We start from the raw sequence: 23,121 nt of genomic DNA on the forward strand, positions 1-23,121 counted from the left end.
TATAAATGCAGTCAAACCCAGCTGGGCATAGAAATTTGCCATAGCATGACTTTCTTCTGGAGACGACCGGCCGTGCGGTGTAACTTTGCAACAAAGTTTCCATATCTGAACTGACGTACTTGAATGACAGGCACAGGAAACGATGGCCAATAAAAGCGCATTCTCGTTGCATTTTGATAATAATGTATCAATCACAATAACACGGAAATTATGCCTCCTCCAATCAGAAGGGCCATGGTCTATTTTTAGCCCTGCTACAGTATGTCTCAGTGCTGAAAAGGCCGTATTGTTGTCATGTTGTCATGACGACTTTTAATATTTGCATACAACTGTGAGAGTGAAACGGGTTGTTTATAGGTCACAAAACTTTTGAGTCCCACTGTCGTCCATTACACCTGTTTCCTTGGGCATTAAAGGTGTGCAAGTATACTGACCAAAAGACTAGAAAATTCACTTCATGGGCAGAACCTTGTAAAATAGCCCTTTCTTGTCTGGTTAACGAAAAAAGATACCCCTTATCTACAATATGCATGGACTACCAGCCACTGGGCTACCAACTTCAGAATATGGTTGCCCAAGTGGACTACCAGGGGAAAAAGTTAATTTCGAGCCCTGGGCAATATGAAAAATGAAACATTTAACTTGTAATATTTCCCCCTTGTCTTGGCCTGCTGGGTTCAAAAATATGTTTAAAGGTATACAGGCACCATGTTCAAATTTAGCCATGGTTACCATTGAAAGGGGAGAGCTAGCTAATCAAAGAGTTGATGGGGTCACGCCAGGTCAAACAAAAAATAATGCACCACTACATGGCCATATTTTTTTCTTGAATTAAACAATCAGAAAAAATTTGTCTTCATTATTCTTCCAGGAACGAGGCAAAGAAATCAAAATAAATTATTATAAAATGAACATTATTATACGTCGTTAATTATAAATCCATAAATAAATAAGTACCAGTGAATTATGTTTTCAATAAAACAAAAAAACTGTGAGCTACTGTTACTGCTTATGATAAATACAATGGTACATTGGGTGATAAGGAGGATTGGGTTCGGATACTAGTAGAATTAATTATAATTTCAGCACATAAAATTGATTTGAAGGCATCAACTTAATTCGATAAATTCATATAATAGTTAGTACTATACTATATAACACTTATTTGGGATGACTGCATGAAACAAAATTAAAAATGCTTGGAAATTATTTCTGGTCTATGTGAAATTAATTCTACCATACTAAAATTAACGGAAAACATAATTTTGATCAGAATGGCCCCAATATACATTATCTTTATTATTCTTTCTAGAATGAAGGCAAAGAAATTACAATTATTATCACTGCATTAAAACCCAATAATTCAGATAAATTCACATTAATGAGTTGCCTGTATTATAGTATAATACACGTGAATTCACATGAATCCACATGAATACAGGCTTGCTGAATACAAAAAATGGATTCTTGACTGTATTCATCTGTATATGCACTCTTCAGCTAAATACAGGCAATAATCCACGTTATACAGTAAGTATTTTAGGGTTTTTATGCATGTATATTTTTATTATAGAACAAATGTTAAAAGTTGTTACTTAGAAATCCATAAAATAAATAAAAAACAGTGAATTATGTTTTAACATAGACCCTCTCGAGGGTCTATGGTTTTAAATAAAAAAACTGTGGTTACCGAAATGGTTGCAATGGCAACATAAAACAAAAATGAACATGGAGTTCATGCTGTTATGGATACACTTAGAGGAGCATTTGCATAGTAATTGGGATTACTTTTAATGGACTTTGGAAAAAAACGAAATTTAAAAACGCAAATAGGTTACTATGGAAACACAGGGCAGTCAAAACGGATATCATATTTTGTCTTTCTAACCCGAAATTACCCTTTTGGTATAATATTTCTGTTGATTACTGGATTTTTACACTGGATATTTGGTCTTTCTAACCAAAATATCCCTTTGATATATAACACATTGTGTTGATTCCTGGATTTTAGATGGAATCTTTGAAAAACTGGTAATTTTTACTCCTGAATGGTTACCATGGAAACATCTCACATTAAAATGAGTGTGATTTTTTTTTTGGTGTGCTAACCAGAAAAACCCTTATTATAAATGTTTACATCAATCAATAGTTCTTTAATAGGAATTAGGGAAAAAGTAACATTTTCAATCCAAGAATAGTTACCATGGCAACTCAAAACATTAAAATAAGTCTGGTTTTTGTGTTCTCTGACCCGAACTCCCTCCGCTAGATAATTTCCATATCAATCAAAGTAACTGTTCATTGGATATTGGAAAAACTGAAATTTTCAACCCCTAAAATGGTTACCATGGAAACATTGGGCAGTGAAATCGATATCATATTTGGTCTTTTCGACTCAAAATACCCTTATGGTGAAATTTTCACGGAAATTGAACATATTATTATTCGCGTTATTATTTCTATATAATACTTATATTAATTATTATTGATGATGATGATGCAGATGCATATCGCTTTTTACTCCCCCTCCTCCAATTCATTTAATCCCCACCCATTAAATTTTCCACCCCCTTTTTGCATTGATAGTTGAACAGACAGAGATAGTACAGGGACCACATTGCATTATAGACCCTCGAGGAAAACGAGGGTCTATGATTGCATCTTATTGTAACAATTTACTGTCGAAATAACGTCGAAAACGATATTTTTCTCCTCGAGATAAGTTCGATTCTTACTCGCGATCGGCTCCCATTAGCCACGGACCTTACTCCCCTTTCTGGGAGTAAAAGCATTATGTCGCTTGGCACGTGTATGTGCGATAAGTAAGCTAATGTACGAAAGGTGTTACCACTCTTACATCGAAGCATCACTTTATAAGTAAGGGCTTGGGCAGATGAGGTAGAGACAATGCAGGCATATTATTAGTCATGTGTATAAGACGACCCTCTATCGTGCAGAAAATACTCCCTACCACGTGCAAACTCGATTAATATGCAGAAAGCACAGAATAGGAAGCAAGGTCATGACTGGTCAGCGCTCTAAGATCTTGCATAATTCCCTTATATTTGTATACCATAATTTGGAAATGAGAGTGCATGTTGACTCCCGCCGTGGTCGTCGTTTCTCTTTATGTACTCACCGTTCGCCAGTCTTGTTCCTCCAATGGAAACCTAATATTGGTTCCCCATCACACAGCTTGGGTAGAACGTCCTCAGCAGCTTTCTGCAAAAATGATGTCCTCACCAAGTGCCCGTCGATGGCGTCCGACATCGCAGCTTCGTTAGGAAGATGCACTGCTTCAAAACCTACAGGCGACACCATTACTACGCAGCGGTCATCAGCAGTTTTATCGATCTCGCGCCACGATTCTGGTATCGATTTTGGAAAAGTGACAGACGTAACATCCGGGATGTCAACATTCGCCCTGTCACTTAGCCAGTCTCTGCTACTTTGATAAACAAGTTCGATCGACGATGAATTGGAACTCCCCGGTTTGTAAAATGTCCAAATGGTATTAATGCGTGCACCACATTTCTCTCTGAACTGCTTAACGTTAACAGTTGGCAACAATTGGTTTAAAACACTGATATTAAAGGTGTCCTCGAAGGAAACACTTTTGGCGATATAATTGGTACGATGATGCCTGAAATCTGATACAACTATAGTTCTGTTTGTGAAAACCGCGAACTCAAGAGCTTTTTTCAGTTGTCTGTATTGAAAAGAAGGTCCACCTCCAAAAAGCAGTACTGGAAATAGGAAACGATCTTGCATTGCCTGGCGTAATATATGCGGCAGGGTGTACGAGTAATTCCCTTGTTGCCCGTATCTTATATAATTTGTTGTTTTCATTTCATTTAAAGCAGTTGGAACTGAATAAGTCGTCGGCCCTGGGGTGGAATTCAATGTCGTTGTTGCGAGCATGGCGGTAGTCCACACGTCATCGCTTACATTAATATGCTCTGCAGCTAGATGGGTATTTCGCGAGCGCGCGGTCTGACTTGCAGAGTCGCTTAGCTCACCTCCAGTTGTTGAATTCTGTATCTGAAACAGAAATGAATAAATCAGAATGAAAAATATAGAATTAAGTTACCCGACGTGCTGCTGCTACTTACATGAAAAAGAACCAGACATATTGAACGTTTTGTCATTTCTTGCTTCTGAAGAAGTGATAATGTCAGGCAAATACTTGTCGGGTAAGATAATCAAATATGTTTGTACTTGAAATTCAAGTTCTGTCTCACACTCACTCATTCACTCACTCACTGCCCCTCTCACTCACTCACTGCCCCTCTATCTCCATCTCTCTCTCACACACATACTATGAGGCGCCTAATGTAAAATAATTAGTTTACACATTTAAACGTACTTACACGTACATACGTACATCATAGTTAGTATCAGCATAGACCCTCGTTTTTTTTTTCGAGGGTCTATGGTATCAGCGCGCGCGCACACACACACACACACACACACACACACACACACACACACACACACACGAGAATCCAAATATTATTGCAAATATGAATCCAAATATGATTGCAAGTTTAGGTAGGCAAGCTTGGCACAGATATTGACATGGGTGTTCCATAACTGTTTATAATATACAAGTATAAGTACGGCAAAGAACGAACGTCACAGTGGAGTTGACAGCGGTTTACTTGAAAGATAAGCGTAGATGACACAGTGAATAACTTTATAGTGAATTCATTTGTTACCAATGGTCTCTTCTGTCGTTAGGACTAATAATAATAATAATAATTAAGTTTTATTTGCACTATAGGCCTCCGGCCCTATGTGCTAAAGTCATTACAGAAAATACATTTCAGTCAAAGGGCTTTAGAGGCTTGATCTGCCAATACCTCTTGCGCTTTACTCCACATACCGCTACAAGAAAAGACAACACCCAGATATTTAAAATAAGAAACAACAGCTATTGCTTTTCCTTCATAGTACCACCTCCCGTAGTTACAAAGTGGACCACCATTTCTGAAAACTACAATTTTTGCTTGTCGAGATTGACTTTCGTCTTGTGCTTTTTGCAATACATAGACAATTGGTTTAACAATCTCTGTAACTTAATTACACTTTCAGCAAAGAGCACCAAATCGTCTGCAAATAATATGTAAAAAAGTTTAACCATACCAAGAGAGCAACCTTCAACCCATGTATCTCTACTAAACTCTTCATAGATATCATTTAGAAAGAAAGAAAATAAAAAGGGCGAGAGGATACAGCCTTGCCTGACTCCAAAAGGACAATTAAAAAAGTCTGTCATACAATTGCTGCCAAGTACACAGGCTTTGACTTGAGTGTACACAGCCATCAAGGCTTTGAACATCTTACCCTGGAGTCCTGCTTTACCCAATTTAAAGAACAAAGCTGTTCTATGAACTCTGTCGATGGCTTTCTCAAAGTCTACAAAAGCACAGTAAAACGCCCCCTTTACAGCTTAAATATTTCTGAATAAAAGTGTGCAAAAGAAAAATATTATCAATGGTGCTATACCCTTTCCTAAATCCAGCCTGTTCTTCTCTAAGTGGAGCGGCGTTTTCTTCCCAGAAAAGTAACCGATTGTACAGAACACGTGTATAGATTTTACTAATAATAGGTAAAAGGGTTATGCCCCGATAATTTTTTAGCCAGAGATTTATCGCCTTTCTTGTGAATAGGGAAAATAACACCCTGGTACCATGAGACTGGGAAAACACCATTACTGAAAAGATGGTTAAATAAAGTATGTAAAAGGGGAACAATAACATCACTACATTGCTTAAAAAATTCTGCTGAAATACCATCGATACCAGGAGATTTGTTGTTTTTCAGACACTTAATACTTTCAATAATTTCTTCTTGTGAAATGGGTTGGTCAATGGTATCACTGATGATGTCATCAGAGTCATTGATTGGAGTATATGATGCCTCTCCATTCATAATATCCTGCACAACATCATTCATTTCTTCCCAGAGTTGACGATATGCATCACTCTGCTCAGTCTGTTCCGGATTGAAAAGTGTGTAAAAATACTCAAACCAGTCTTTGTTTGTAATTGATCTAGGGTGAGAACTCCGTGAAGTCTTGAAAAAAGACCAGAATTTGGAGGAATCGTTGACCTCTAACAAAGACTTAATTTCGTTGATTCTACTCAAATTGAACATCTCTTTCTTTTCTTTGATAAGTTTCCTATAATTCTCTTTAACAACTTTGTAACTTAAAAGAGCTTGCTGACAATGCGTACGTCTATAGGTGTTTAATTTAGCAAACACTTTGTTCCTGGCATTTCGACACTCGTTGTCAAACCAGCCATCGTAGGTCGGACGAGGGTTTCTATGGTTACACACTGGTTTGGAAGCATTATAAAATAAAGCATTGAATTTGTTAACAGCATCGTCCACATCACCTGTATGTACAGCTTCAGTAAAGTTTGTCACAATGGTTTGCATATCTGAATTTAAAAACTCATTACTAAATTTCTCTTCATTGAAGCGATACTTCTTGAAATTGTTACTTGCAGTAGCTGCCAAATCAGTATTGAAGCTTGACATTGACTCACAACTATCACTCAAAGTACAATTGATTGTAAACTCCAGCGTAAAGTGGTCTGACTCTAGTCTATTGGTGACTTTAAAATCAAGAATATTCGTGAACCATGAGATAGAAACTATAAGGTAGTCTACAACACTTTGACCTGCATTTGACATGAATGTAAATTCGCCGGCTTGATCACCCGGCATTCTACCATTAACAATGCATAAAGAAGCTGATTTACATAAGTCAACCAAATTTCTGCCATAATTGTTACAATCATTGTCACAGCTATTTCTGTTTTGTGTTAGGGTATCATTTAAATAAATATTTGTGTCAATTAAATGCTTCCTACCTTAAGAGGCACTCCCTCTTGGTAATATTTTTAAAACACATATTTTTAATGCCAAATGTCGATATTTGACGTTTAGACTGCGCGCGGATCGCGAGATATCGATAAAAACATGTCATTTCCCGAGCGTATTTTTCACATCCCGAAGTTTTACGATCGTTTCTTATTTTGACCCGAAATCCCCCGAAGGTATGTTGTTGTGCTGATTGACGATATTCTAGGGAGTCTACAATAAGTTCGAACGACGCAATTAATTTACTTCCCACTGCAAAGACTTTATATACAGCATTATGCCATTACGGGTAAGTTTTGTTAAACTTCTCCTTAGTTTTTGTCGTTTTCATTATTCTGAATCAGTTGTACTATATTTTTGTTCAATACCACATAAACATCAGTTTTTACGTGTTAAATATTAGCCGCCTCCGATGACTACATTTTGTCGTCTGCCACACTGTACTTGTGCTTCGACGCGCGCGTGGTATGCGTCTATGCATACCACTCGGCGGCCGCTATGTATCAACCGCACGTAACTGTGCTAGTCACCTATGCGAATTCTAGTGGAATCAAACTTTGTTTTCCGTTTTTTCTCAGAGTCAGTAAGACTAGACTTTCGCCCAGGGGGCATGACTGATTACCGACGCGAGTGGTACTGTGGCATACAGCAGCGTAAGCGTAGACTCGTACTCCATAGCTTAGTTGACAATGGCCCCAGTGCCGAACGTTCGATGTTCGGAAGCTGAATTTAGGTTGGGCCACCGGAATTCAAACTTTTACTTTTTTGAGGACATGTTTTTATCGATATCTTGTGATCGGCGCGCAGTCGCCACGTCAAATATCGACCGTTGGCATTAAAAAAATGTGCTTTAAAATGTTACAAAGTGGGAGTGCCACTTTAAAATTTGGTCACTTGAGGTAGCGTTTCTCTTAGCCTACACACTTTTTTTCAAAATTAAGCAATTTTTCTTATTACAGATTAAATGAAAACCCTCTAATAATATATATTTTCAAAGAGCAGAGGACCTTCAATTTAGGATCGTAACAAAAGTTAACTCAAAGGATAAAGAGTATATTCTGGGGGTAAAAAGTCGTTGTGTATTAATAATAAATTTCATTTGAGTCAAAGTTGGTACTACTTCATGAAATTCAACATGAATTCTTTGCGACTATAGTATATGTAGAAATAAATGACAGTTTTGGTTTGCATATCCATTTTCATACTTGAACGACAGGGATTGAAAGACTGGAGTTCAAAACGTGATCAAAATTGCGATAAGCGACATTGAAATCACTATTACTGAAAATGCAAGAACTTTATTTCAAAATAAAACTGTCTTTATGTATCATGGTTTTTAAACCATATACGTGAAAATTTCACAAAATATGACCTAGACTGTATGATCACTTGACGAGTAATGCCAATGGGTTATTTCCTAACTTTCCAGTAATAAGCGTTGTAATTCAACGTTGAATCGACACATTAGCAGCGGGGGTGAAAAGACAAGGCGATATAAGGTTTCAGATATACCAAATGGATTTCTAGACGGGGAATTATCCAGAAATGCTATTATAGAATTAATAGATCAAATTGAGTCATCTCGGAATAACCAATTGAGTGTAGATATTATATATGATAAATTTTGTGACAGTATTTTTCTGAAATGGATGCTACGCTAGAGTACAGGGATGTCCCAGTGTGTTCAAAGAAATTCAAAGTATATAAGCCATTTTTGGAATACAGAACTGACTGCCCTCTGGAGGGACATGAGAGAAAAAGAGAAACAATTTATGAGATGTACAGGTACTAAATTACAGAAATCGGTATTTAAACAAAACTTAGGAATGCCCAACATACATTTGACAAATTTTACAGAAAGCTGAAGAGGTCATACCAAAGACAGGTTATGATGGATATTGAAATTTAAACACAAGAATCCAACTGAGTTTTGGAGTCACATTAATAAATTGGGTCCTAGAACAAAAAATGATATTCCATGGGAGGTGTACGCAGAAAACAATAGCGTCACAACAGATGTTAATTCAGTTTTAAATAAATGGAAATCTGACTTTGAAGATCTCTATAGCCTTTCTGTCACGGGAGACACTGGATTCGATGAGGACTTCTACCAACATATTTTGAGTTGTAAAAACCAGTTGGAATGGCAGTTAGACAGTAATCATGTTAACCCCCTATTGAATTGTGATATTTCACTTCAAGAGGTAATGAATGTAGTAAATAAGTCAAAACTCAATAAAGCAGTTGGCGTTGACAAACTTCCTTATGAGATTTTCAAAAACCCAACTGCAATTAAATTGCTTCACAAGTTATTTCAACTTTATTTTAATTTTGGAAAAATACCTAGTATGTGGAGAAAAGCTATAATCAAACCAATACCCAAAATGCATTGAATGATCCCCGAGTTCCTTTAAATTATCGAGGAGTAAGCCTTCTGTCAACTGTGAGTAAATTGTATTCTGGGATTATAAATAATAGACTTGTTCAATATTTTGACGCAGAAAATATTTTAGTCGATGAGCAAAATGGTTTTAGGAAAGGTAGGGCCTGTGTCGACCACATTTATGTTATGACAAGTATTATCAGAAATAGAAAAGCGTCAGGTTTGCCCACATTTGCAGCTTTTATAGATATGAAAAAAGCATTTGATTGGGTAAACAGAGATATGTTGTTCTTTAAGTTACTTGAAAATGGTGTTTCAGGCAAATTGTACAAGGCAATTAAGAGTTTCTATGAGAACCCACTTTCTTGTGTTAATGTAAATGGTTTGCTTTCCCCTTGGTTTTCAACAGATTCTGGTGTTAGACAGGGAGATGTACTATCTCCTACACTCTTTTCTATTTATCTGAATGATTTTGCTAAAGAGGTAAATAACCTCCATATTGGAGTTCCAGTTGGTGACCGAGAGGTTGCAATTCTGCTGTACGCAGATGATATAGTCATTCTTGCTGAAAATGAAGAAAATCTCCAAAAGGCTGTTGAGTGTTTAGAAAATTGGTGTAAGAAATGGCGTATGGTAGTAAACGAAAACAAAACACAAGTTGTTCATTTTAGAAATAAAAATGTCAGGCTGTCAAATTTTATTTTTAAATATGAAGGACGGAATTAGAAACAGTGTCTCAGTATAAATATCTAGGTCTGGTTTTCAATGAGTTTTAGACTACGAAGTAACGGCAAAAATCTTATGCAATTCAGCAGGAAGGGCTTTAGGAGCTGTTATTTCTAAAATCCATAGATTTAAGGATTTCCATTACAATACTTTTTCTACCTTGTATTATTCCTGTGTTGTTCCAATTTTGACTACTGTGCGGGGATATGGGGATTTGGTCAGTTTAAAAACTGTGACACAATACAAGATCGAGCATTGAGATATTTCATGGGTGTACATAAATATGCACCAAAGTTGGCTTTAAATGGAGATATGGGTTGGGATAACCCAAGTTTTCGTCGAAAGCTTGATATGTTACGTTTCTGGAATAGACTGTTGAAAACACCAGACAACAGAATAACGAAATCAGTTTTTCTGTGGGATTATGCCTTGCAAACAAAAAATTGGTCTAACGATATAAAAAGTGTTCTCTCAGAAATTGGCTTTCAAAATAGATTTGTGAACCGAGAAGTGATAAAATTAGAAGAAGCTCGTGAATTGTTAAGAATTTTCATGCTAGAAAATGGGAACTAGATGTGCAACAAAAGTCAAAATTAAGGACGTATTGTACTTTTAAAAAGGAACACGGAAAAGAAATGTATTTGACAGGTTGTATGTCTCGTGCGAAGCGGTCTCTCATGGCCCAGTTTAGGACGGGCATACTCCCACTTAAAATAGAAACTGGGAGATTCAGTAATCTTGCAGTTGAACAGAGGTTATGCGAATTCTGTCCTCTTCATGTTGAAGATGAATTTCATTTTTTGTTTCAATGTACTCTGTATAAAGATTACCGTAAGTCACTTTTAGACAAGATATTGACTGATATGCCAGATTTTAATGACTTAAGCAACGATAACAAGTTATGTATACTTATGACAAAATTCTGTAATGATGTAGCAGACTACATTTATAGGGCATTTTAGAGAAGGAAAAGCACACTTTACAAATAATGTATCCTTTTTTTTTGTCTTCAATGTGGTATTCAACGTGTCTTATAAGCCCAGCGGGCTGGATGTGGCAATAGAAAACATTCCATTGTAATTTATTTAAATGGTGAATAAGTCCACATAGGACACTTAAATAAATAAAATACAACAACAACAACAAGCAGCAGACAGCGTAAAAGCTATTGAAACATGCGTTTTAGCGCAAATACTAGAGTGTAAAAAAATGTTGGCTAAAGATTCCAGTAGTTACTTCCTTTCTTTCAGGGACTGTTCAGTTTCTTCGGTCTTTTTAATGGCAGGCTCAGAAACATTTTAATACAAACGGTCACCAGTAATGTTGGTTAAAAGTGGAATCACAGCAAAGACCATAGACAGGAGAAAATTAAAATCGGCTTTTTAGCTTGCTTCAAATCGGATCTCCTGAGAAGCTCTCGAGAGCTTGTTTTATAAGTTGTGGCCAAATCTGACGTACACAGTGTCTACGAGGACTTTTGTATAGTTGAAGCCATAAAAACACAGTTATGACCAAAAACAACATAACTTTCTTTAACTATCATGTTGCTAATAGAAAAAAAACACCATATATATACCTTCTGCGTAACACTCATTATGCCATATCCATTCCTCCAGTTGAATGTCTTCCCGAATCCATGCATTGTGATGCTGTCTCGCCAATACAGTACGACGAGCACTGCTGAAAAACACACGAGACCAATGAAGATGCGTTTTTTGCTTCTCATGATGGAAAATGCTGTCTTTTTCTGTATCTTTTGTTACTTGTAGGAATTACGAGAGACTGTTGAGTAGCGTCATTAATAACAATCTGATAACCCTAACTTCGCCGATGTTCGATGGCACTTGCAGACGATACTTTCTTTAAACTGGTGTTATGTAGGTGCAAACCTTCATGAAAGACATTACCATGTCACTGTCAGTGTTGGAGAGCCATTAACGTTTCAGACTAATTCTCCGGTAATACAAAAAAACCCCATCATTTTCTGTGCGACGTTATTTAAACGGATTTGAATACGATTGATAAAGGAGAAATATCAATTTAAATATGTTCATCATAAATATGAACGATTCCTGACAGGGAGAGCCAATGCTGTGCATCATTGAAAGGATTTCAGAAATGTGATATTTTGCAGCTGACGTTTTAAATCCAAAACAGGACGATTCCTGGCGATTTTTTCGATGTCATAAAGCTCCGAAACGTAATCCAGAATATATGTCACAAAGCCTTCGGCGTATTTTAAAGAGCTATTACTTGTCTACCATCGGGGACATTTGAAATATGACGCCGAGTATTTGCTAATATTTTAGCACAAGAAACTTCTACTTGATAGACATCAGAAATCGTCCTCTAACAATATTCGAACCGATTATACCCCCCTCCCGAAATAAAGTTCGAAAATTCTGTTTGTTACACATTTCTTGTCGTTGACACCGTTTCAAAGGTCCTTTAAATTCCGTTAATACATTATTAGTTTATGGATAAGGAACAGTATTTCATTCCAGGTCAAAAATGTCCGTCTATGTATTATTTCAGGATGAACCTTAATGGACTTTGTGGTAGTTTTAGCATAATACGTTACTGAATATAACCTGCGTATAACTTTATCTCTTGGTCTTGTCATTGATATTTCAATATTTGTAACTTTTGTTGTGCACAATAAATGCTACAGCTGCGCCGAGAAAAACGCATGTTTTGTTATCATTGTAAAATTCGCAGTGTATCATAACTTTCACATAGGTTCAGGTGATAGTAATAAAATTTGTTTGTTGATCCGCTTGGTACTGTATACTCTTCAAGTTACAGGCGGAGCAACATTACTGGAGATACTTGTATCTATACAAGTGAAGACTTCTTTAGCATGATTACAACATCCTCATGTTCATAGCCACATGACGACATTTTCCCATACAGATTCTTGATCATTTGCGATGATACAAATGAGCTGTAATCCGTGATAACTTGGTTTGCATGTCAATATGAACGTACTGATTTTGAACTTGACACCTAGAAGAAGTACGGTCACTAATTGGCTAATTGATTGGCCAACACGATAACTCAAGAGCTCCTGGACGAATTCAAGTCGGATTTGGTAGACATATATCATTATCTAACGGCAAGAAGTAATTATATTCGGGTAAGTGTTGATTGCATATTAATGAAGTTATGAAATATCATTTTTAAGTGGTTTCCTATGGAGACAGTAATGACCGTTTCATATATATAAAGAAATATTAGACAAAATTTCATGAAACTTTTCACTGATGACAATCTCAGAACATTATGATGTACTGTAAGTGTCATATCAATTATTTGCTCATTTGCATATTTAATGAACTTTTGTAATTTGGTATATAACCTCGAAATTCCTGCACCAAATTTGAAGATACCTCTTACAAATATTGAGCTGATAGCTTTCTAATTATATTAAGAAGCATTGATCAGTATCAAGTTAATAAACAGCTCATTTGCATTGTTAATGAAGTTTCGTAATTAGCCATATAACGACGAAATAACTGCACCAAATTTGCTGAAATCTACTGCAGATACTGCCCAACAGATAGTTGTGTCATTAAGCATTTAGATGTTTCAAGTAAATTGAGGGTTCATTTGCATAGATACTGCTATAGGTATTAATCTGATAAATTTTCAGATGTCGCTTGAAGCATTCAGCAGTGTCAAGATAATAAAGGATTAGTTTGCATATTCATTAAACTTTGTAATCAGTGATCTAACTCTGAACTTACTACATTGCATTTGATGAAATGTTCTACGGATGCTGATCTGATAGATATCTAATTGTCTTATGAAGCATTGAGAAATGTCAACTTAATAAACAGCTCATTTGCATATTTAATGAATTTTTTTAGTGGTGATTTAACTCAGAAAGTCCTGTGCGAACATTTATGAAACTTGCTACAGATATTGATTTGACAGATATCTGATTGTTATGTTAATCTATTTTCTATCTATCTATCTATCTATCTATCTATCTATCTATCTATCTATCTATCTATCTATCTATCTATCCATGTCAATCTATATCTATCTATCTATCTATCTATTTATCTGTCTATCTATCTAAATATCTATCATGTCTCTATCTTTCTATCGGTCTCTAAACAGGTCTTTCTGTTTGTGGTTTTGGTGAATAACGGATATTAGAAACTAAGTTATGAGTTAAATACACTGAGGTGATAGCACATATTTCTATATACCATCACGATGTTTAATGATTGTCCCACGCCATCATTTATTTAATATGGATTTTAATAAACATAATTCATGGTTTTTACCGTGTTATTTACAGCTGTAGTCTTAACAAGCGAGGCTTCGCCGAAACTCGTTTTTATCGATAACTGTTGATACATTAATAACGGACATTATGACACATTACCTAACCAGCTACGTATACCTTGCTCTGTCACCGTACCAGAAAGAGGTCCGTTGAAGATAACTTTATCCTGATGCTTCCATATTTCCAGGGGCAAGCCATGTCTTTAAATATATCAGACGGTAGACAAAGATACAGTAGATTTTACATCACTGTTTAAAGTTGCAAGTTTGTTCTGCTATCGATGGCATATCCTAAGGTTTTTGTTTTCAACGTCAAAATCCTATTAATGGCACATCAGTTCATATGTTGTAATAAACGGGAACTGTTCATCTGAACAAAAAACGACAAAATGTATCATTGTGACTGATTTACAAAGGGTCTGCCTCTGCCATGAGAGAGAGGCGTGCCTTAGGAAAAAGAGCCATACACGACTTCTCCGAATTACCCTGGATTCCGTGAGCTGGATATTAAGAGAGACTTTTCAAGAACAAAGTTTTAAATAGCTATGTCGATGTCATCGATAGAGGAATTCTTGTTAGTCGAAATCACAAGTGATAGTCATAGTTTTCTAACCGTTTTCACTGGCTGTACGGCTCGAACACAACAAAAGATGAACAAAATAAGTTTATATTTAAGGAAACTGCCGAAGAAAACAACAACTGCATTATAATGTTATATTCATCTACTGTAGAATTGTTGTTACATACCTCGTTGACGCACTTTTATTCGACAATGAACTCAACTGCGATTTTGCTTCCACACAGAAATGTCAAGGGGTTGTGAAATGGTTTATTTAATAACTGTAAATACAGTCCAAATATTTATATATGACGACATCGTCCTATAAAGATTCCTGATGATTCCTAAAAATGCAAATGGGGTTTAATCCGTGATAATTAGGTATGAACATTATACATACGCACTGATTTTGAACTTGACACCAAAACTAGGCATGGTCATTGATTGGTCAAATTGGCTGTTCCAACTATCACAGTGAATATCCAGTCAGTAAAATGGGATCAAAAGAGTGTTACAGACTGAGCACGTCTGGTCAACCGACCATTTCGAATTACAACCTGCAAGTGAGCCATTTCCTCCCATGGTGGCAACGTGTGCTTTGATTGATCGTGAACCTAAAGGTATAATCCGTTGTTTACTGAACAGCTAATATGCATAGACAAGTGGTTGCAATTCACACTTATAGTCTGGTGCCGAAGCACAAAACCCAAAAATTTCGGCCCCACAATGGTTCTTGGTGGTTTCTGTATCTTCAAAGCCTACTGAATCAGGATCTGCATGATGCCACCCTGGCACCCTTGGGCATTTTAATATATTCAAGATGGCCGCCAAGATGGCCGCCAAAATATGTAAATGGTAATATCTCAGCTCTATGAAATGTTATCAAAATGATTTTGGTGTCATTTGCCAGGTAAACAGGGCCGAGGAATTCATTTCTTTCATTGCCCAACATGTGCAACCCTTAATTTGCATAAAAATCCAAGATGGTTGCCAAAATGACCCCCCCCCCCAAAAAAAAACATGTAAAATTGCCATATCTCAGCTCTATGGAAAGCTGTTGGAGTCATTGTGGTCTCCTTTGCCAGGTAAATGGGGCTAAGGAACTCATATCTTTCATTGCCTGACATGTACTACCCTTAATTTGCATAAATATCCAAGATGGCTGCCAAAACGACCTCCAAAAACAGGTATAAGTATCACATCTCAGCTCAATGAAAAGCTGTTGGAGTCATTTTGGTCTCCTTTGCCAGGTATATATGGGTCAAGCAATTCATATTTTTCATTGGCTGACATGTACGACCCTTAATTTGCATAAAAAAAATTGCATAAAAATCCTAATACCTGTTTCAGTGTGTAAGGATCATATCTCAATACACTATGCCACTGATTTTGGTGTCTTTCAGCATGTTTTACGAGTCAAAACATTGGTATGTTATGTATATTTGCTATAAAATTAACCATGATAATCTGAAATGGATACTGAACAATTCAAAATGGATACTAAGCTGGTTTCCTCAACATATATCGAGGTACATCATTTAAAGCCAAAAGACCACCCAATATCAACTATGGCCTCACAAATGGATGCCAAAAAACATCAATGAGTCGTATCTTAGCCAACCAAGCATTCTTGAGACCTATTTTGTTGTGTTTGGTCAGGTTTTATTGGTCACAGGGTTTTCATTGCTTGTTTCCTGAGCCGGAAAAATTTTACTTCTAATGGAGGGATTTTTATCCGCATTGCCGCTATAATGGTTTCCTAAAACATTACACCATATCTTAATTTATACAGCATCTTCGACACAAGGTTGTATGTGTTTTGGTCCGTTTGAGAGGTCATGGAATTCACATTTCTACTCATATAAATTGTCAAACCATCTATTCACATGAATTATATTATTCTTTTAACAATAAAGATTCTTGTCTTTTGCTACTTTTGATTTCATGCTATCCCCCTGAAGGTGTACCCTTAGCTTTGCAACCATCAATGCTGCTAACAATTTTACAGTTTCTGCGATACGGTCATCCGTAGGGGCATCAAGAATACCAATGTTTTTCGCTTGATACTCATCCAAACCACTTTGAACAGTTTAATTGCAGTACAATTACCCAATATTTAATTGAATTGTTGTTGTTTTTATAATTAAACATATATACACCTTGCTGCTCCGAAAGCAATCTTCATCACTCGTTCAAATCAACTACCTGACATAAAAAGGTCTATACTGATGAGCATGTGCATTTTTCCTTGTGTCTCCGAATGAAACCAAAAGTACATAACAGTGCTGATGAGTTTCCTATAACATCACTTCTCCGATAGATGAAATGTAGACTAACGTGTACTGTTTTGGTGACTTGTACAAGCTTTTATTGGACTTTGATAAGAAACATACCAACAACCAAAAATGTATGCAGACAAAGAGCCACAACTGCTAGGTGCCCATGCTGTGTCTTGTTATGGTGCAGTGGCCTACATGCTCGCCATTGGAGCCACAACACACTAAAACTGCTCCTAAAAATAACGAGCATAACAACTTGCACACACATATATAACTTCGACAAGAAAAAAATGAAAAAAGTAAATTATTAATGAACATGTAATATCCGCATATATAGATTTACCCATATATATCTCTTTTTAATACTCTTCTGTTGTTGATTTTGCAAAACCTTTATTGTACTTTATGATCAAGATCCCAATTGGGATACGACTTCAATAAAGGCTTACTTTACTTCACTTAACTTTATATATATAAATAAGGAACGGTATAGTGAACAAAGATCCAAGGTCTCAAACGGATTTCTGTGACTTTGGTTGGCTGAAAGATGAATCAGTGAAATTACTTTGCACTTTAAGTTTTAGTCAAGGCTAACCAGCTCTTTCAGAAGTGCATAAATTCATTCCTAATGGATGTACAGGTGACCCTCCATATTCCACAGGAAGTTACAGGCGCTCTTTAACTCAACTGGCTGTGACATTTGTATTTTCTGCTTGTATAATATAACAAGCAACTACCAATATAAATGACCCTGCTAATAACAAAAGCAATGAAGATGATGTTGTGCAAGAATCTGACCGAAACTTACAGTTCTGGTCGAAAACTTGTAAATGAGTATTTTTGGCACATTGTTACAGATAAGTATTATAAAACATGCCACCAAATGATAAATGGTACGTAAACAGTTCATGTAATGGGAAAAGTGTGTTCCTTGATACCTAAAATACGGCCAAAGATTAGAATCAATCTCAAAGATGATCATTTAAGGCTAAATGACTGTTTTGCAACTCTTTTTAGGGCATCGATGATGTTTTGACTTCACTTTTGATATATATGTTGATTGTACAGTTTATATGCAATTGACCGTTCAAATGTATCCATTGACACAAATTTTGGTGTCGCAAGCTACTCTGTAAATAGAGACACGATATAATATTTTTGACACCATTATTAGCATTATCAGATAAACTTCCTCTTTTTGTAATGTTCTTGAAAGTATTTTCAGGTCAGATCACTAGAGATTCCAATTCTGTAATTAAGAAAACATGACCATAGTCATCAAAATATCTTTAAGAATGCTTGATTGGTAAAAATGCAACTCACACCTCACTAAATCTAACATTGGTGTGTGTAATGCAATTAAACTGCTCAAAGTGCTCTGAATTGTGTGAAACGCAAGAAGTTGGTATTCCTGCTGCCTATGAATGACACTATAGCAGAAACTAGAGACTTGTTTTCAGCTTAAGATACAACGTCTGACGGATGACATGAAACCTTCTTGTCAAAAGTGGCAAGAGACAAGTATCTTCATTGCCAAATCAGAAAACCATGCCTGCAATGATAAAGGTATTCATAGAAGGCCTCTGCTACACCCACTTGTGGTCATATATTTAAAGGGCAACAATATTAAAGATCCTCCTGAAAATGATCTGAGTGACTAAGTTGGTGCAAAGATAAACAAGACAGATGACTCAGGTTGGCTCAAAGATGACCAAACAAGTCACTTTTATGCAAGTGCAAATGCATTCTCAGCAAATTTGCCTCGAATAACTGAAGGTCATTTATTGTGGCTGATTAGCAAATGATAAAATGACCATTCATGTTGTATGGAAAGATACAGTTCATTATAATTTAATTTAAATGGTTGGTTCGACAAATCATGAGAATGGAAATTTGAATTCCATGACCTCTCAAACAGACCAAAACACATAAAACCTTGTGTCACAGATGCTTGATAAATTAAAATACGGTGTAATGTTTTAGAAACCATTATAGCAGCAATGCGGGTTAAAATCCCTCCATTAGAAGTAAGATTTTTTCCAGTTAAGAAAACAAGCAATGAAAACCCTGCGACCTATAAAACATTACCAAACCAACAAAATAGGTCTCAAGAATGCTTGGTTGGCTAAGATACGACTCATTGATGTTTTTGTGGCATCCATTTGTGAGGCCATAGTTGATATTGGGTGGTCATTTTGGCTTTAAATGAAATATTTCACATTTAATTTAACGAAAGAAACTTATCCTTCAGCCTTAAATCCTTAATGTATTAGTCTCTAGTATGCAATCTCAGCTGAGATATACCTTGATGTTTATTGTGGAAACCAACTTAGCAGCAATCTTTGATGGTAAGAATCCATTTCAGATTTCATGGTTGATTTTATAGCAAATATAACAAACGATGCCAATTTTTTTACCCGTAAAACATGCTGAAAGACACCAAAATCAGTGGCATAGTGTATTGAGATATGATCCTTACACACTGAAACAGGTATTTGGATTTTTATGCAATTTTTTTATGCAAATAAGGGTTGTACATGTCAGCCAATGAAAAATATGAATTGCTTGACCCAATATATACCTGGCAAAGGAGACCAAAATGACTCCAACAGCTTTTCATTGAGCTGAGATGTGATACTTATACCTGTTTTTGGAGGTCGTTTTGGCAGCCATCTTGGATATTTATGCAAATTAAGGGTAGTACATGTCAGGTAATGAAAGATTGAGTTCCTTAGCCCCATTTACCTGGCAAAGGAGACCACTCCAACAGCTTTCCATAGAGCTGAGATATGGCAATTACATGTTTTGGGGGGTCATTTTGGCAACCATCTTGGATTTTTATGCAAATTAAGGGTTGCACATGTTGGGCAAAGAAAGAAATGAATTCCTCGGCCCTGTTTACCTGGCAAATGACACCAAAATCATTTTGATAACATTTCATAGAGCTGAGATATTACCATTTACATATTTTGGCGGCCATCTTGGCGGCCATCTTGAATATATTAAAATGCCCAAGGGTGCCAGGGTGGCATCATGCAGATCCTGATTCAGTAGGCTTTGAAGATACAGAAACCACCAAGAACCATTGTGGGGCCGAAATTTTGGTTCGACCAAAAATCAGGGTTTCGGCACCAGACTATTATCTGCACCATCCGACATTGTTCATTTGCTTCCACACATGATAGAGATGTTCCCAACATAGGCATTTATGATACCTCACAAACCACTAGGCATTTATGATACCTCACAAACCACTAGGCATTTATGATACCTCACAAACCACTAGGCATTTATGATACCTCACAAACCACTAGGCATTTATGATACCTCACAAACCACTTACGAATGAGTTGCGGCTCTAATTAATCGACTATCATATCGCAGTTTTTAAATTTGCGTGAGAATTGTGTAAGGGAAGCTCAAGCGAAACTTCATGGTATTGAAACTTTATTCTTGTATTGGGAGTGGTAGGTACCAAATTCATCAAACACAACGTGCTACGGACATTTACGTCCGAATTTTAATCAGAATCAAGTGATTTTGCGAACAGCGTGCGCGCTGGTCGTGACTCTGCTGACCTGTGACGCCAGTTCAAACACGTTATGGGGTTCATCGTAAAAAGTGTGAGTTAATTGTGACATATCAACATTTACAATCCAAACTAAATACAAGTCTACAAAGTAAAATAAGCATTTCATATACTGAGGATACAAAGTTAACTCAATGGATATATTACAGTGATAAAAAAGTGCAAATCAATGTCAACGCCCTTTCAATACTTGCTCCAAACTTGAGGCCGGTGGACCAATTACATATTGGCGGCTTGGGATAAACGTGTGCCCGTCATGTGACACTCAACATTTGTAATCCATACGAGTGACAGCAGGACAGTTTCCTACCCATTGTTTTTACAGCCCGTTGCGTTCTGAACACTGGAAAGGCGGACACGGACAGGCAAAAGAAGAGTCATTGCAAATTCATAAGTAACAAAGGAAAATTCATACCGGGCAGACCGGGCTGACCGGAAATAGGTCTGAACCAGTATGGATTTACAGTATTCTTCCCGGTAATTACTGCCCGAGACTGCCGGAGAAAAAAGTGTTACCAACTTCATCGATATCAAACAAGTATAAAATAAAAGCAAACAAACTCGTTTCTTAGTCGGTTATTCTGTGGTACTGAGGAATAATTGGTAAGGGAGGAATGTCTGAGCAAAGTAGGCGCTGCTGAGGTTTGGAGTTTCCACTTGCAAAGATACTTTGATGTCAAACTTAGCAAGAACTCTTTAATTTTCCTTCTTCACGAGAAAAGTCTGTCTTCACGAGACATGTGCCGGTTGCACATCCAAAGGACGTGCGTCACCTCGTGAACGTCTTGTTTGACCACAAAGAGGTGGCAATCAAGACCGTACAAACACGACGGCGACGGTCAAAAATATTGAAATCGAATTCAGGCGTAGCGGGTCGTGAAAATAAGAAAATTGAATCATTTTTTCAAAAAATGAATTAGAATAGTTAGAAACGTTCATACAATGTTTGAATAAGTGACTTTACCAGTACGTTTCGCCGGCAGTCCTGGCAGTGATTAGGCCAAGTAGGACCGGAATTCTCTGACATGGCACGTTTCATGACTGCGACAGCAATTGACACTTAATCTTGTCAAAACGTTTAGTTTTTCAAAAGGCAGACAACTACCACAAGTTCTCTGAAGTCATGATAAATATAAAATCGTGTCATATGGCATTTTTCTCGGTCTCCCTCGCGGCGACATATTTTCGGTTGCCAAATAAATTTATAGTAACGAAGAGTCAACCTTTAGTAATCTGCCGCCAACGCAAACATGTACACTCATAAGCGAAACAAGTCTTCTTTTACTGTAATAATTTTAATATTAAAATTTTCAACTTTCTAGATTATTGGCTGCTTGTCACTTTACACTGTTGATATAAAGCAATTCACGGTTTATTTATGAATCGCTGCGCACTATGATTACACATGGCGTATGCATGTGGCTTCATACTGTGTGCATTGATATACAGGGGGATAACACTCAATTCCCCTTGCAGTAGACATGTTTTCAAGACTTTCTTTTTCAGAAGAGCATAGCTAATTCCATACACGTCAAATCTCTCCTCATCTTTTAGTCCGTTGGTTACACGAGGGGCTTACAGTTATATGGAATAGCAAAATCATGATTAGCACTTAGGGGATACGTTTGCAGACACGGAGTTTGTATTGTGTAAAATCTCAAACTGTTTGAACATGGTAAATCATGCATTATTATAGACGTGGTGGATTGGCCGAGTTTGGCCTAAACGCGGCCAATACACCAGGTCAAGCCTAAACGCGGCCAATCAACCAGGTCAAAATGAGTATAAGAAATGTTTTAATGTAAAGCAACAAATATTCCCTATCATAACGATTAATACGCCCTACCGTGAACTGAGTAATTTTCATTCTTGCCAATCGGGGATTCAATGTAGTCACAGTATTGTCGATAATGTAAAATTTCGTGAAGGAGCTAGAAATGTCTAGAATTGCTGCAAGTAGGATCTGGTTCACCGATTTGGTAGTGGTCATTCATATACCCTATAAAAGCAACGTTCCACGTCACTTTATCTTCTGAGCTGATTTGTTAAATGACAATATGAATAATCGATTTATCAATTGAATACTAATATAATATTAATGCCAACTCAGCCGTTTATTTTCTTACGATTTACAACGATTACACTAGTTTTAAAACGTGACATGCTCGATGGTGAGCGTTGTGATAAAGACAGTTGAAAAAAAATTGCTCGCAACAAATAGTACAAATAAACAAATAGTTTGCCTTCCCACTAGAATTATTTGTTCGGAACTACTATCTGAAACTTTCATCGTGCCGGCTTTAAGCAGATTTTGAAAATATAATCTGCAGCGGCATGCTGACATCGTGGCAAATCTTGGTCATAGATCTTCATTACCGTCGCAGTAATCACCATGATA

The 23,121-nt window shown here is 36.7% G+C and overlaps 1 protein-coding gene across 1 annotated transcript in view; it reads right to left on the reverse strand.

Annotated features, from left to right (window-relative positions):
• Positions 1-11,973, reverse strand: part of LOC139141963 (uncharacterized) — a 33,789-nt gene extending 21,816 nt beyond the window's left edge. The window contains exons 1-2 of the mRNA XM_070711745.1: positions 11,577-11,973; positions 3,140-4,041 (exon numbers count right to left, since the gene is read on the reverse strand). Coding sequence (XP_070567846.1) covers positions 3,140-4,041; positions 11,577-11,726 — 1,052 coding nt within the window. The 5' untranslated portion in view covers positions 11,727-11,973. The remainder of the gene's footprint in view (positions 1-3,139; positions 4,042-11,576) is intronic.
• Between the last annotated feature and the right edge of the window lie 11,148 nt (positions 11,974-23,121).

The sequence above is a fragment of the Ptychodera flava genome, chromosome 10 (genome assembly GCF_041260155.1).
Source record: "Ptychodera flava strain L36383 chromosome 10, AS_Pfla_20210202, whole genome shotgun sequence".
Lineage (NCBI taxonomy): Eukaryota > Metazoa > Hemichordata > Enteropneusta > Ptychoderidae > Ptychodera > Ptychodera flava.